This window comes from Octodon degus, unplaced genomic scaffold, assembly GCF_000260255.1.
Source record: "Octodon degus isolate 3935 unplaced genomic scaffold, OctDeg1.0 scaffold00057, whole genome shotgun sequence".
Taxonomy (NCBI): domain Eukaryota; kingdom Metazoa; phylum Chordata; class Mammalia; order Rodentia; family Octodontidae; genus Octodon; species Octodon degus.
The window spans coordinates 3,834,555-3,846,862 of record NW_004524633.1 but is presented as its reverse complement, the minus strand read 5'-3'; the positions used below and the strand labels follow the sequence as shown (position 1 = coordinate 3,846,862).

Sequence of the window (12,308 nt, the reverse complement as noted above, 5' to 3'; positions counted from 1 at the left end):
AGTTAGGTTCTTTCCACTTGATGAGTGGCGTCTAGTCGGGGGCTCACTCCGCGCGGCAGGCATCGTGTGCTTGTTAGGCTGCAGAGGCAAAGCGTCCTGAGCGTGCGCAGCGGGCCACGCTGCCGCCAGCACTTACACGCCAGGCGCGCCCCGGGCAGCACACTCGCCAGGTTCAGGTACGGGTTTTTACTGAGCCGGATCTCTTTAGGTGGCTCTCCCAGGAGTGAAGTCTGATTCTTAGAGGCAGCCTGTTTGGCAAGAACAAGAAAGGAGTGCTTAGGCAGAGGCAAGAACAGATGCAGGAGGACAGAGCGAAGCTTAACTTCCAATACTGCCAGCCCAGTGATTAAGCTGTGTGTAACCCAATCTTTGATGATACAAACTCATTAAATATTTATGGGTGTTGGTTAAAAATTAAAATCATCACATCTCACCTGTTATTTTTCAATTAGTTTTTTTAAAAAAACTGTTCTAAACCAAAGAACTTTAAAAGTGAAATAGAGGTAAAAGTACCTTGTGCAATTTCTCACTTAAAGCGGTGAGAATTCATCTTCCCTGGAAAAAATAACCTCAGATCTCATGTCTAACCAGACAGCATCAACAGTTACTATTAAGATCTTTGCTTCATATCATCTGTCACCACCAAACATCAAAGGAAAGCTTACATCTCCAGTCCTAAAAATAACACCAAGCAGAGCAGTGGAGCTTGATGCGCTCCGGCTATAGGTGCAGAGGACAAGACTGCAGACTTAAAGTTCTCAAAGTGAGCATCACACCCCTTTCCTTTCACCCAACTGGTAAGGCATATGGGTTCCAGCCTTCCTTTAACAGATAGACATGGAGACACGGTCTGATTCTCTAGTGTATTTTATTTTCTCCTGGTGAAACACTTTCCATTTTACTCTCTGATCATAAAACTTTAAAAGTGAGACCCGATTCCGGTTAGCATAAGGCTGGCAGCGCTGTCATCTGGCATAACAGACAGATTTTTGTTTGCATGTCACTTTTCTCTGTTTTTATGAGTACATTTGCAGAACGTGGCCATCGCGCCCCCAGGACAGCTGGTGCGCGAGCGAGTGCACCACACGTCTGCTTCCTCCCCACCTCCTGCACCCCTTGGTCGCCCCCCTCTGCAAGAGGTCTGACGCATGTTCATAACAATCGGGACGTTTTTCTTTCTTTTCTTTCTTTTTCTTTTGGCGGAATTGGGGATTGAACTCACTTCCCTTGCTCTTGCCAGGGAAGCGCCCTACTGAGCCATCTCCCCAGCCCACGGACTTTTTTCAAAGAGTGCAACGTTTTCTTCAATACTAAGGCATACATAGAAACTATTAAGAAATCATTTCCTGGACTATGATCTAGCTTGTAATCCATATTTCTAGACTTTAGGTGTATTATTATCTACTTTTCAAGTTTAAAAAGTTAAGATTGCTCTATGGAACTTAGACCAGGATAACTTCGAGTTAGAAGGTCCCCAGAGTCATGGTCCCAAGAGATGGCCCGTGACTCGGGGCTGGCCTGCGTCCTTACCCCTGAACCCGGCTCTGTCGGCGGGATCTGCGGTTGCCTGTGCTGTGCGGCTGGCAGGCCCCCTGCAGCGAGGCTGGCGAAGCTCTGCAGGCACGGCTGTGACCCCGAGAAGTTCCCTTCCGGAACACCCACGGGGGCCGAGTGCTTCTCCTGAGCAGTCCCCAGCCCCGGGCCAGCCTGTCCCACGCTGCGCTGGCTTGGGAAGAAGGGCAACAGGCCCAAGGCCGCGGTGAGGGTCGCTGGGGCTGGAACCAGATTCAGAGCTGTGGGAACCACAAGAGCAACAGGCTCGGTCAGATGGGGTCCTCTGCTGGCATGCAGGCACGAGGCGGACTCGAGGCTGCTGCTTGCAGCCCAGGCTTTTTTGAAAAAAGCAAAAGCCTCCAGTAACAACACTGCACTCATTTTCTGCACCTTCTCAGATAATCTCCGCAGGCTCTTTCTTAATGGCAAATTCTAACTGTGTGCTTCAGAAGTGCCCGTCGGGCGGTGAGTTATTGGGTGTGTTTCCGTTCACAAACTTGTCACACACTTGCTGGGAAAGCCTGCAGGATGCTTAAGGATCCTGGCACCTGTCCTGCCCTCTGAGCACGCTTGCTCTCTGGGTGGGGGCTGCAGTGAAGGGCATAAAGCAGTGGGGAGCTTTCAACAGGCAGAGCACACCCAGGGCGCAGGCTTGGGGTGCGCTGCAGGGCACCCTCCGAGGCTGTCTGGGACTCCCCCATCACAGCGCAGGTCCAACCACGCTTGACTTCCGGGGCCATGACTGCCTTTGCCTGTTCTAAATTTTGTTTAAGTAGAAGCATGAATTCTGCTTCTTCGTTCTCTTTCACCCAGAGGGTGGTGGCAGCCGAAGGGGGGACACTTTCTGTCCATTGGGTAAATGTTGTAATTTACCTATTGCACTATCGGTGGGCTTGTGGGTGCCCCCAGCCCCTCGGGAGTTATGTATTTCTCAGTGCTAGCAGCACATGTTGTTAATACCGAGTAATTAACTCGTCTGGGGGAATTAGCACATGTACATGTGGCGGCTCCCCAGCCCCGCCTGGTGCTCCCCTTATAGTATCACATTTTAAAAAATTCCCAGACCCTGTCAAGCACAAGGGCCTGAGTTCAATCCCCGGTTCCGCCAAATAAAATAAAATAAAATAATAAATAAATAATGCCCAGTCAGTGACTCATCCACATGGCTGCACTGACAAAGGTTCTACAATCTGAGGTACAGGATCTCAGGATAAATCCTGAGGGGATTTCACTGACCTTCTCAGACCAAAAAGCTACAACTCTTATTGCACAGGTCCTGCTTTACCTTGGTCTTAACCATCCAGTAGAAAAGTATGAAGACGAAATACAGGAAGTAAAGCCATGCTGTTATGTTGAGCTGTGGGGGACTCAGGTCAATAATTTCTGACATTGCCAGTTAAACAGAAGACCCAATGCTATTATGGGCTACTGGACTCTTTTAGAACATTTTGCTGAGTTTACACATCTATAATATTCAATAATGGAACTTAGAAAACATGGGGTATACCGATGAATGTCCTTTTTGTATCTGTGTATTCAAAGTGGTTAGGGTAGATATATAGTTGCATTCTCTTAATGAATAGAATGATTTGTTCTAATGGTGTTTGTAAATAGGATCTCAAGTCCGCATCTTGTACAGCAATCAACCACTAAGAAGAATATATGCAGTGTATTATTTGTTGAAACTGTACTTCCGATTTGATTTGAAACTGTCTCATTGCTGTTTATCAATAAAATTTTGGAAAAAAAAATGCCCAGTCATTGCGATTTGTCTGTGTCCATATCTGAAGAAAACAAGTAAATGTCTTGCGTGTTAGAAGGCTCTGACGGTAAGGCCTGTGCCGGTGTGTGACAGCTGAGTGCGCCTGTCTCTTCTGAACTCGGAGCCACCGAAGAGCAGCCGAGGTTCCCCAAGAGAAGGCGGGAGCTCCTCTCATCCCACCCACCGAGTGAGTGGTCTGTTCACTGACTTCCACCACAAACCAGAGACCTTCAAGACGAGGTGTAAAGAGGTGTGTGGGAGAATTTCAGAGGCGCACGCACAGCAGAGAGCGGGCTTTGCCGAGGGAGAGAAGCATGAGGTTGGGGCTTTATCTGGGGGCTTGGGGTCTGCTGGGGGCAGCTGGCTGTGCAGGGTAGGGGAGATGGGCACCGGGTTTCAGCTTAGGGCCGGCTTCCTGGGTGTGCAGCCCCCAGAGAGAGGAGGGCCTTGGGCCCTGGGGCATTTCTCTCTTTTGGGACTGAGTTCCCTGGAAAGTAAAAGGGCCTGAGAACTTCTGTCCTGAAACTGCGCTTTTTGTTTTTTTCTTTTTTTTGTACTTTTTCTTTTCTTTTTTTCTTTCCTTCCTTCCTTTTTGCACTTTTTCTTAAAAGCTCAATTTTTAAGTTACAGTTTCCGTGTCTCCTTTCTGCCTGTTTGTGATAAGCTTTTTTCAAGCACCTGGTGCAGCAGAGAAGCAGACAGAAGGAGAAAGGGAAAGGGGCTTTGTTATCTTGGAGGACACAGAGACAATGTGGGGAAGAGGAGGGATTCTCTCGATTAGAACAAAGGGAGGCTGAGGCTTCCATGGCCTTTTGTCAGGGGCGGGGTTTGGAGGGGAGTTTAGGTACACCTGAGGAGCTGATGGGGTCTTCCCTGAGGGGCAGGTGGTCCTGGGGAAGGTGGGCTTCAGCCATATTAGATGGCTGCTGCAGTGATCCCCGCAATCACACGAGGCCAGAGCCTAGCAGTGTGTGTTTCTCCTCCTCTTCTGACTGTGAGCTCACAGTCCCCACTTTAGGAGCTTGAAATTGTCCACAACTGGAGACTTAAGCCCAGAAACCCAAGAATGATGCAAATCAGGACTTTTATTTTCAACACTAGAGAGTGGTTTGCTGAACACTAGCAGACCACTGGTTTTGTTATTTGTATATGCTACAGGGTCTCCAGGGTCTCACTATGTAGATCAGACTCACAGTGACTCTCCTGTTTTCAGCCTCCCAAGCGCTGGGATGACAGGTGTGTGCCACCACACCCAGTCCACCATCTCAGCATGCCCCACTGGCAGGTACTTAGACCACTGAGCTATCGCCATGGCCCCAAAGCATTGGTTTTAAATTTATTTGTCTTTACTTAGCATTTGTGACTAAGCACTATACATGTAAATGCTTTTGTTTTTATTTACAGAAAATAGTAAGAAATTCTGACAGAAATCAAAATTTCTATAGGAAAATCTGGAACTATTCCAGTTTTTTTAAAAAAAACCACAGGTCAAAATTTAATGAAAAGATCTAATTTTGATAACTATTTTGAGGGCTGGGGAGATGGCTCAGTAGAATAAGCGCTTCCTTGGCAAGTGCAAGGGTCTGAATTCAATCCCTGGTTCTGCCAAAAAAAACAAAAACAAAAACAAAAAAACTCCACTATTTTGAGACAGTTACATTTGACAAATTTACTAAACAAATTTCTTAAATAATTTTTAGTATTACATTTTTAGAGGTGGTTCTTTGGTCTTCTCCTAGTGACCTATTTATTTGGACACTGAATTTTCTTAAAGTGACCATTAATACAGTAATGGGTTATTACAAAACACACAGAAACGCTCTGCATAAACTTTCAGTCATGGACATTTTAACTTTTTGGAAGAACAGGCCGATTATGCCACGAACATTTCTACCTTGGTTTCACTTTTGCCTGGCCAATTTTAGCAGTCGCAATGGATGGATTATTTGGTCATGTGACCATTGGGGGCTTGGAGGGACAGCTGTGTCTGTGTGCTGCCCATATTCAATTGGCTTTTGAGCCCTGGTGGCTCCTGGCTTTCCCTGAGCACATTCACCTGCAAGAACGTTTGCAACTAAGCTCCAACTAGAAAGCACCTTTCAAAAATCACATTCAGCCCCAAAGAGTTAAGGACATCACATCCCAGCGCAGTGGGCATGCCCACATGCATGATTTTTGACAGTGCGATCCTGGAAGCAGTTGACAGACAGGTCTACCAGCAGAGGATGGAGAAAGTGGACTCCACACTATGGAGGGCTACACACCAGGGAGGGCCACACGCGAGCGGGGGTTGCAGGCCATGGAGGGGATGGAGAAAGTGGACTACAGCAGGGAGGCTGCACAGCAGGGAGGGCAGCAAAGAAGGGTAAACTCGAGTCATTTGTGGGACAAGGACGCACTCTGAGAAGTGAAATAAATCCCTCCCCCACACTTCACAATCACACGGCTCCTCTCATATGGGAAACTCAAAGTATAAATGAGGAGCAAAATAAATGGCAGCTGCTAGGAGCTGGGATGGGTCTTTGGCAAAGGAGGGAGGGAGGGAGGGAGGGAGGGCAGAGGAAGGAACTGAGCTGCGCCCACCCTGCGGAGCTGCAGCAGTGCGTACTGCTAACACGCACTAATACACAGTACATTTTATGAGACAAAAGTCCCATTCAGAAAAGAAATCCTAGTGAAATGCCACGCTCTCTTTCTAAAAAACGAACATGACACGTTCGGAGGCACACAGACACGCGCTGTTTTGTTTGTTTTTCCTAGCACTAACTGAAGACTTGATGTAAAAATGACCAGTAAGTGACCTCCAGGCGGACACAGGCCAGCTGCTCCTTTGATAAAGCGGGGTGCGACCAGCCAGCCCGCCCCATCCCAGCTGGTCATGCTGGCCCAGCGAAGCCCCAGACGGCTGACCCCGGGGGCGGGAAGTGGGGCCCCCACTGCACATCCACTCTGCGGACAGAAGAGGAGGCTCCAGAGACGCGGCCCCCCCGCAAAGCATCTGCCATTTACTTTTCGGTGTCTCTCCCGGGGGTCCCGGCTCCGTCCTCAGCGGCAGCGCCAGCCCCATCCCGAGCGCCGTCTGCAGGGCCAGGGCCGGGGGCTCCCCGAGCAGGCCGGGCTTCTGCAAGAGAGGGGCAGAGCGAGCTGGGCCCGGGCCCCGCGGCCTCCCCCGCGCCCCCGCAGCCGCGGATCCCGGGAGGAGCCCGACCCGCGACTCACGTTGCTGGGGTGGACGCCCTCGAGCTTCGCCAGCGGCGGCTGCGCCGGGGCCCCGGGCGGCACACCGGGCAGGAGCGGGCTCTGCGGAATCGGAAGGCGCTCAGGGCCGGCGACCCTGGCCCGCCTGGCCGGACCCTCCGTCCGGGCCTCTGCCAGAGCCACCGGGCTCCAGTCACGGCGGTGACAGACCTGCACCCGGCGACAGCCACGTGCGGCCGCACCCTGTCCCCGCCGCGCACCCCGGGAGGGAGACCTCAGTCAGGACACCGCGGCCCCGAAGGGACTCCCTGGGACAGGGCGACAGGGCGGGCAGCGGCGTGGGCTTGGCCTGGGTGCCGAGGGCGGCTCCCGAGCCAGGGTCAAGGTGACACAGTACAGTCAGGGCGCGGGGTGGGGCGCCCGGGCAGAGGACACAGAGGAGCGAAGGCCCACGCGGGCAAGAGGGTCCTGGGGCGGACTGCGCGCCACACTCCCCGGCAGAGCGAGGCTGGGTGCTCCCGACCCCGCAGCGGCCCCGCCGACAGGAGCCCCGCCGCCCCCCTCCTCTTCTGGGTGCAAGCCAAGCGGACCCCCTTCCCCTGCGCTCGATTCTGCACTAGGAACGTTCTGTTTAGGCTGTAGCCGCAGCGGCCAGCAAGGCTGGGCGGGTACGCGTCCCGTAGGGGCTGGACTCAGCCCTAAGGCGCCAGCGGGCTGCGCAAGCGCCGTCCTGCCCAGGCTCTGATTAGGAGGCAAGATTTTACGGCCTTGCAGCGTGTGTGAAAACGGGCACTATTTACTACCAATATCAGGGATCTGCATAAACACGTTAAATGGTGATAATTTAGTTTTTGCTCGTTTGTTTCATATGAATAATTATGTATTTGTTTATATTTTGGGGCCAGGGAGATGGCTCAGTGGAATAAGTGCTTCCCTGGCAAGCGCAAGGGCCCAAGTTCAATCCCTGGTTCTGCCAAAAAAAAAAAAAAAAAGGACTTTCTGTTTATATTTTTACAGTGCTGGTGATTAAGCCGAGGCCTCACTGAGCCCTATCAATATTTTTGGAGTAAAAACCACATCAGAGCTTTTGTTTTGAGGCCCTGATTTATTATCTAGCAGAACTACACCCCATGCACTCCTCTTCCCTTCCCGCTACCTTACAAGTAGGACTCAAAGGACATGGTCCAGCCACTCTGATGGCTTGGCAGGATCTGCTATGCTCACTGGGTTATGATTTTATGTAGCTACGGAGACTTCTTAAGGGCTTCCTTTAAAAGCAAAATACTCAGCTAACTTCTTGAGAACCCTGGCGTTCAGAATGGATGGACCATTCTCTCGACACCTGTTCGGACATCCCAAGGCCCCACCGTACCTGTTGTGGTTTATTCAGGGGTAGGAACGTGGGCGGCCCCTGGGCACTGAGGAGCTGCGGCAGGCCAGGAGGCACTCCAAGGACCGCTGCGAGAAAGCAGACACACTGAGATCACAAACTAACCAGCCCAGAAGAAAAAGGAGTATTTCCTTAAACTTTAACACATGTATTGGAGGTTCAGCGATACGCTGGCCCTGTCACTGGTCAAAGGCACGCCCCCTTTTACTGTGCATCAAGCTTAGAAGTTGCTTTGAAATTGAAACACCTTCTGTCCTAACTGTGGTTCGGTCTCTCCTCCGCACTGCGGCGGCGGCCGGCTCCCTCCTTGCTCTCTAGCTGCAGACCGGGCTACTTTCCTTTCAGTGCTAATTTCTGCTTTAAATATTTGCGAGCGCTGTTACTTGGCACACAGACGCTGAAGACTGGTGCATTCTCCTCATGAACTGTTACGATGTGCCCACCTTCATCCCTGGCCAAAATTAAAACCATTACACCCATGAAGAGCCATTTTTGGAAACAATGAGTTGCTTGGTCTCCATGTGGTGAGGACAGGAGACACTGCAGAGGAGATCTCAGAATGCACAGCTGGCCAAGCCAGAAACCCCTCAGTCACTTCGTACTGTCTGCACAAATAACATGATTACTCGAAACCCTTCCTGTGAATAGGCTGCATCGTAAAGAATTTCACTGGTGTCCCGCCTTCTGAGGGGGAGCCTCTGCTTGTTGTGTGAATGCAGCCCCTTGTGGGAGCCCAGGGCTGGCCCATGAAGGGACAGGAGAGAGACCAGGGTGTGGGTGGGAGCTGGGGCTCAGCTATGGCATCAGCCAAGCTCCTGTAGCCATGCAGAGCAGAGGAGGGGACCCGGGTTCCTGCTCTCCAGCAGGGCAAGAGCTGCTGTGTGGGAGTCTGGGAGCTGCTGTATTCGTGCCCACCTGGTCACAGACAGAGGCGGCCAGGACCCCAGTCTGGGAGCTGCTGTATTCGTGCCCACCTGGTCACATACAGAGGTGGCCAGGACCCCAGCACTGGCACTGAGGGGGCAGCCAGAGGGAAGGTGAGCCCTTGGGTGGGCAGCCAGTGTTAACCCCACGCAGCTAGCTGTGACCAGAGCGGTGCTGACGCCAACTGCACCAGGAGTTGGGGCCCGGGTGGCTGGGCTGGACAGGGGTGCTGGCTACACTAGCCCGGGCATGTCTGCCCTGCACGTCAGTGCCCAGTACACCATGCATTCCCCTGCGTGCAGGTTGCTGTTCCACGTATACCGATACTGTAGAGAACTACAGGATACTTAGAAAATAATAATGCTCTTGCCATTTGCTTGGAAGTGAAACAATCTTACGACAGAAAAGAATGGGACGAGACGGGAGGAAAGAGATCATCGGCATGTTTAGCAACAATTCTGCTAAAACTGTCACTTATTCTTTGATGGTATAGGTAGGGTTGGTGCTGTATGTTAACTATTCTCTGCTCTGTAAATTCATGTCAACTAAGAGCTATTATATTTATTAATATAATAAATATTTAACATTTATTTACAGTTTAAAACATAGGGAATGTGGCTGGGTGTGGTGGTGCACACCTGTAGTTCCAGCATGCAGGAGGATCGCTGTGAGTTCAAGGCCAGACTGGGTTACAAAGTGAGTTCAAAGCCAGCCTGAACTGCACAGGGAAACCCTGTCTCAGTAAATAAATAGATAGCGAGCGAGCATTGGGTGCATAAGCGGCCTGCACCTACCCAAAGTACTCAGAGTCCTGTTATCTCAGATCACCGGTTCAAGGTATCAACAGGGCCTGGAAAATGAGGAGCCTGCAGCCAACCCAAAGGCTTCACAGGAGCGGCTTGGCACTGGCACTGTGCTCACCTGGCTTCGCTGCCCGTCCGCACAGCCGGGGCCGCAGCAGGGCCTGCAGCGTGGCCGGATTGCTCAGACCCTTCATGATCTGCACTGGGCTCGGCTCCGGGAGCAGCCCCTTCTGGCCACCCTGCATTTTGGTGGGCACAGAAAGTAGACACGTCAGGACAGGCATGTGACCGAGACCCGCGCCAGACTCCACCCAGGCTCTCTTCCGAAGCCCTCTCAGCTGCAGTCTGCTTCCTGGTAAAGACGCTGCTTTTCACTGTGCATCTGGGCCCTCCGAGGATTGCAAGCCCTTGGCCAGCAGTTTGGTGGAGAAAATCTTTTTGGAAATTACCAGTAGGGAGGACTCGGAGTCTGAATTTGCTCATGAGATGACTTGATGAACAGTCCAAGTTCTTCGACACCATGGAGTTTTTTTCTTTTTCTTTTTCTTTCTTTTCTTTTCTTTTGAGCCAGGGACTGCTATGTAGGTTAGCCTGGCCTTGCACTCTTGATGTAGCCAGGCTGGCCTCAAACTTGTGGTGATCCTCCTGCCTCAGCCCCCGAATGCTGGGAAGTACGCTACCACGCCCAGCTGAAAGTCTTATTATGCTCTGATTAAAGCTTTGTTACAGGGCTGGGGGAGTTTGGTGGCACTGTTACCAAAAAAGCTTAATGATATGAGTAAAGCGAAAACCAGTGTACCGGGGCTGGGGAGAGAGCTCATCTGCACACGTGCCTGCCTCGTAACACAAGGTCCTGTTTGATTCCTGGTACCAAAAATACAAATACAGAACAATCTGTCTACTGAACATCCTTATTTAACTTAATCCTCTCACTTGAAATCCAGACGCATCAGCTCACCAGCCTGTACCTGGCCGCTTCCTAAACACTTGCGGCTGTTCTGCATTTTACAAACCAGGGTGATACGTCAGCGCAAGGGAAACACAAGGAACTCTGGGCCACCAGACAGTGACAGCAGCCTGGCCTGCAGCATGCTCTCCCCAGCAGCCCTGAAGCACTAGGGAAGGAGATGGGGGCCCTGGGGAGGGGAGGGGAGGGTGGAAGTGGGCGTCTGCCGTCAGCTGGTCTGAGAAGGGCTGTGCCTCTGCATGTGTGTGCTAGTGTGTGTGTGTGTGCGTGTGTGTGTGTGTGTGTGTGAGAGAGAGAGAGAGAGAGAGAGAGAGAGACTTGGATTGACCCCAGGGCCTTTGCACGGAGCTCTGGCCCTGCCTTTTTATGTTTAAGAGAACCTAAGTCACCCAGAAGTCTAGGTGCTGGGGCTGGGACCCAGGACACTCACAGCCCACACCTGCCACTGTCATGCCCAGCACCCCAGCCCGCAGGGACACTGAGACCCAGCCACCAGGGGACGTGGCCCCAGAGCAGAGGAGCTGCATACTGAGCACAGGGCCCACAGGGGAAGGGACAACAGAACTCAGCTCAAGGTCCCCTTGCAGCCTGCTCTTCCTGCCTGCTCCCTTCGGGCCATTGTTTATTTTATTTTATTTTTTGTATTTTAGGGAAGGGTCTACAGGGTGTTCAGGGCCTCACTACTAGATCAGACTCCTAGTGATCTGTCTGTTTACAGCCTCCCAAAAGCTGGGATTACAGGGATGTCCCACCACACTCTGTCTCAATTGCTGTCTCAGGGTGCCCCAGGGGCGGAGCTGGCCCCTGCACCTGCTTGCAGGCCTTTCAATCTGCTGAGCTATTTGGCTGGCCCTTGAGGCCGTTGTTTAGATTGGGGAGAATTTTCCCTCAGACGCAAAAAGCTTGAAATTACAGCAGGGTGCAGGCAAAGCTCCTCAGCCACACTCTGAGCTCCGTTTCTGGTTTGCAGTGAGGGCTCTATGGGCAGGGGCTGTGCTTTCTGTAACTATAGCAGCCTTGTGAATTTTTATTAACCCCGGGGAAAGATCAGATTTTGGTTCCTTTCATTGATAAAATGATATTTTAAAACAGGGAACTGGATGGAGGACAGCGAGAACGCTCGAAGGTCTTGGATTTTATGAGGCACACAAGCAGGGACATCCTCACTGAGGCGGCCTGGACAGGGACCCCAAGTGTCGCGGGGAGGGGGAGGACAAGAAAGGAAGGAAGGGGAGGAAAGGAGAGAGGGAAGGAAGGGGGTGCAGGAGGGGGGCAGACACCAGCGGCAGGGCAGAGAGCGGGGGAGGGAAGGGGCAAGGACGAGTGGAGGAAGGAGGGAGGGGACTGGGAGGGGGAGGGGAGGAAAGGGGGAGGAGAAGGGTCTGTCTCAGCCTCCGGTTAGCAGAGACAAATGGAAGCGCACACGAGGGAGGGAAGGGGCTGCAGGCCGCAGGGCACAGCGTGCAGGAGGCAGCGCCAGATCCCCACGCAACCAGCCCCTGCTGTTTTCCCAGCCGACCCGCCACCACATCACCGCGTCACGGGTGTCCTCGTCCCTGCGTTCTGGACAACGTGTCATTTACCATCATAAGTGAAACGAAAAATGGAACCATTCGCTGTATTTTCAGCACAGAGAAAAAGCAAACTGCACAGAAGACGACTGTCTTTGCAAACGCTGCCACTGAGCCCTCAGCGCGAGTGAGAGTCGCC

The 12,308-nt window shown here is 52.1% G+C and overlaps 1 protein-coding gene across 1 annotated transcript in view; it reads right to left on the bottom strand.

Moving 5' to 3' along the window:
- Raver2 (ribonucleoprotein, PTB binding 2) overlaps positions 1–12,308 on the bottom strand; it is a 63,060-nt gene that overhangs the window by 17,302 nt on the left and 33,450 nt on the right. The window contains exons 6-11 of the mRNA XM_023718303.1: positions 9,750–9,870; positions 7,887–7,972; positions 6,536–6,616; positions 6,326–6,437; positions 1,531–1,793; positions 137–248 (exon numbers count right to left, since the gene is read on the bottom strand). Of these exons, the coding sequence (XP_023574071.1) occupies positions 137–248; positions 1,531–1,793; positions 6,326–6,437; positions 6,536–6,616; positions 7,887–7,972; positions 9,750–9,870 (775 nt within the window). The remainder of the gene's footprint in view (positions 1–136; positions 249–1,530; positions 1,794–6,325; positions 6,438–6,535; positions 6,617–7,886; positions 7,973–9,749; positions 9,871–12,308) is intronic.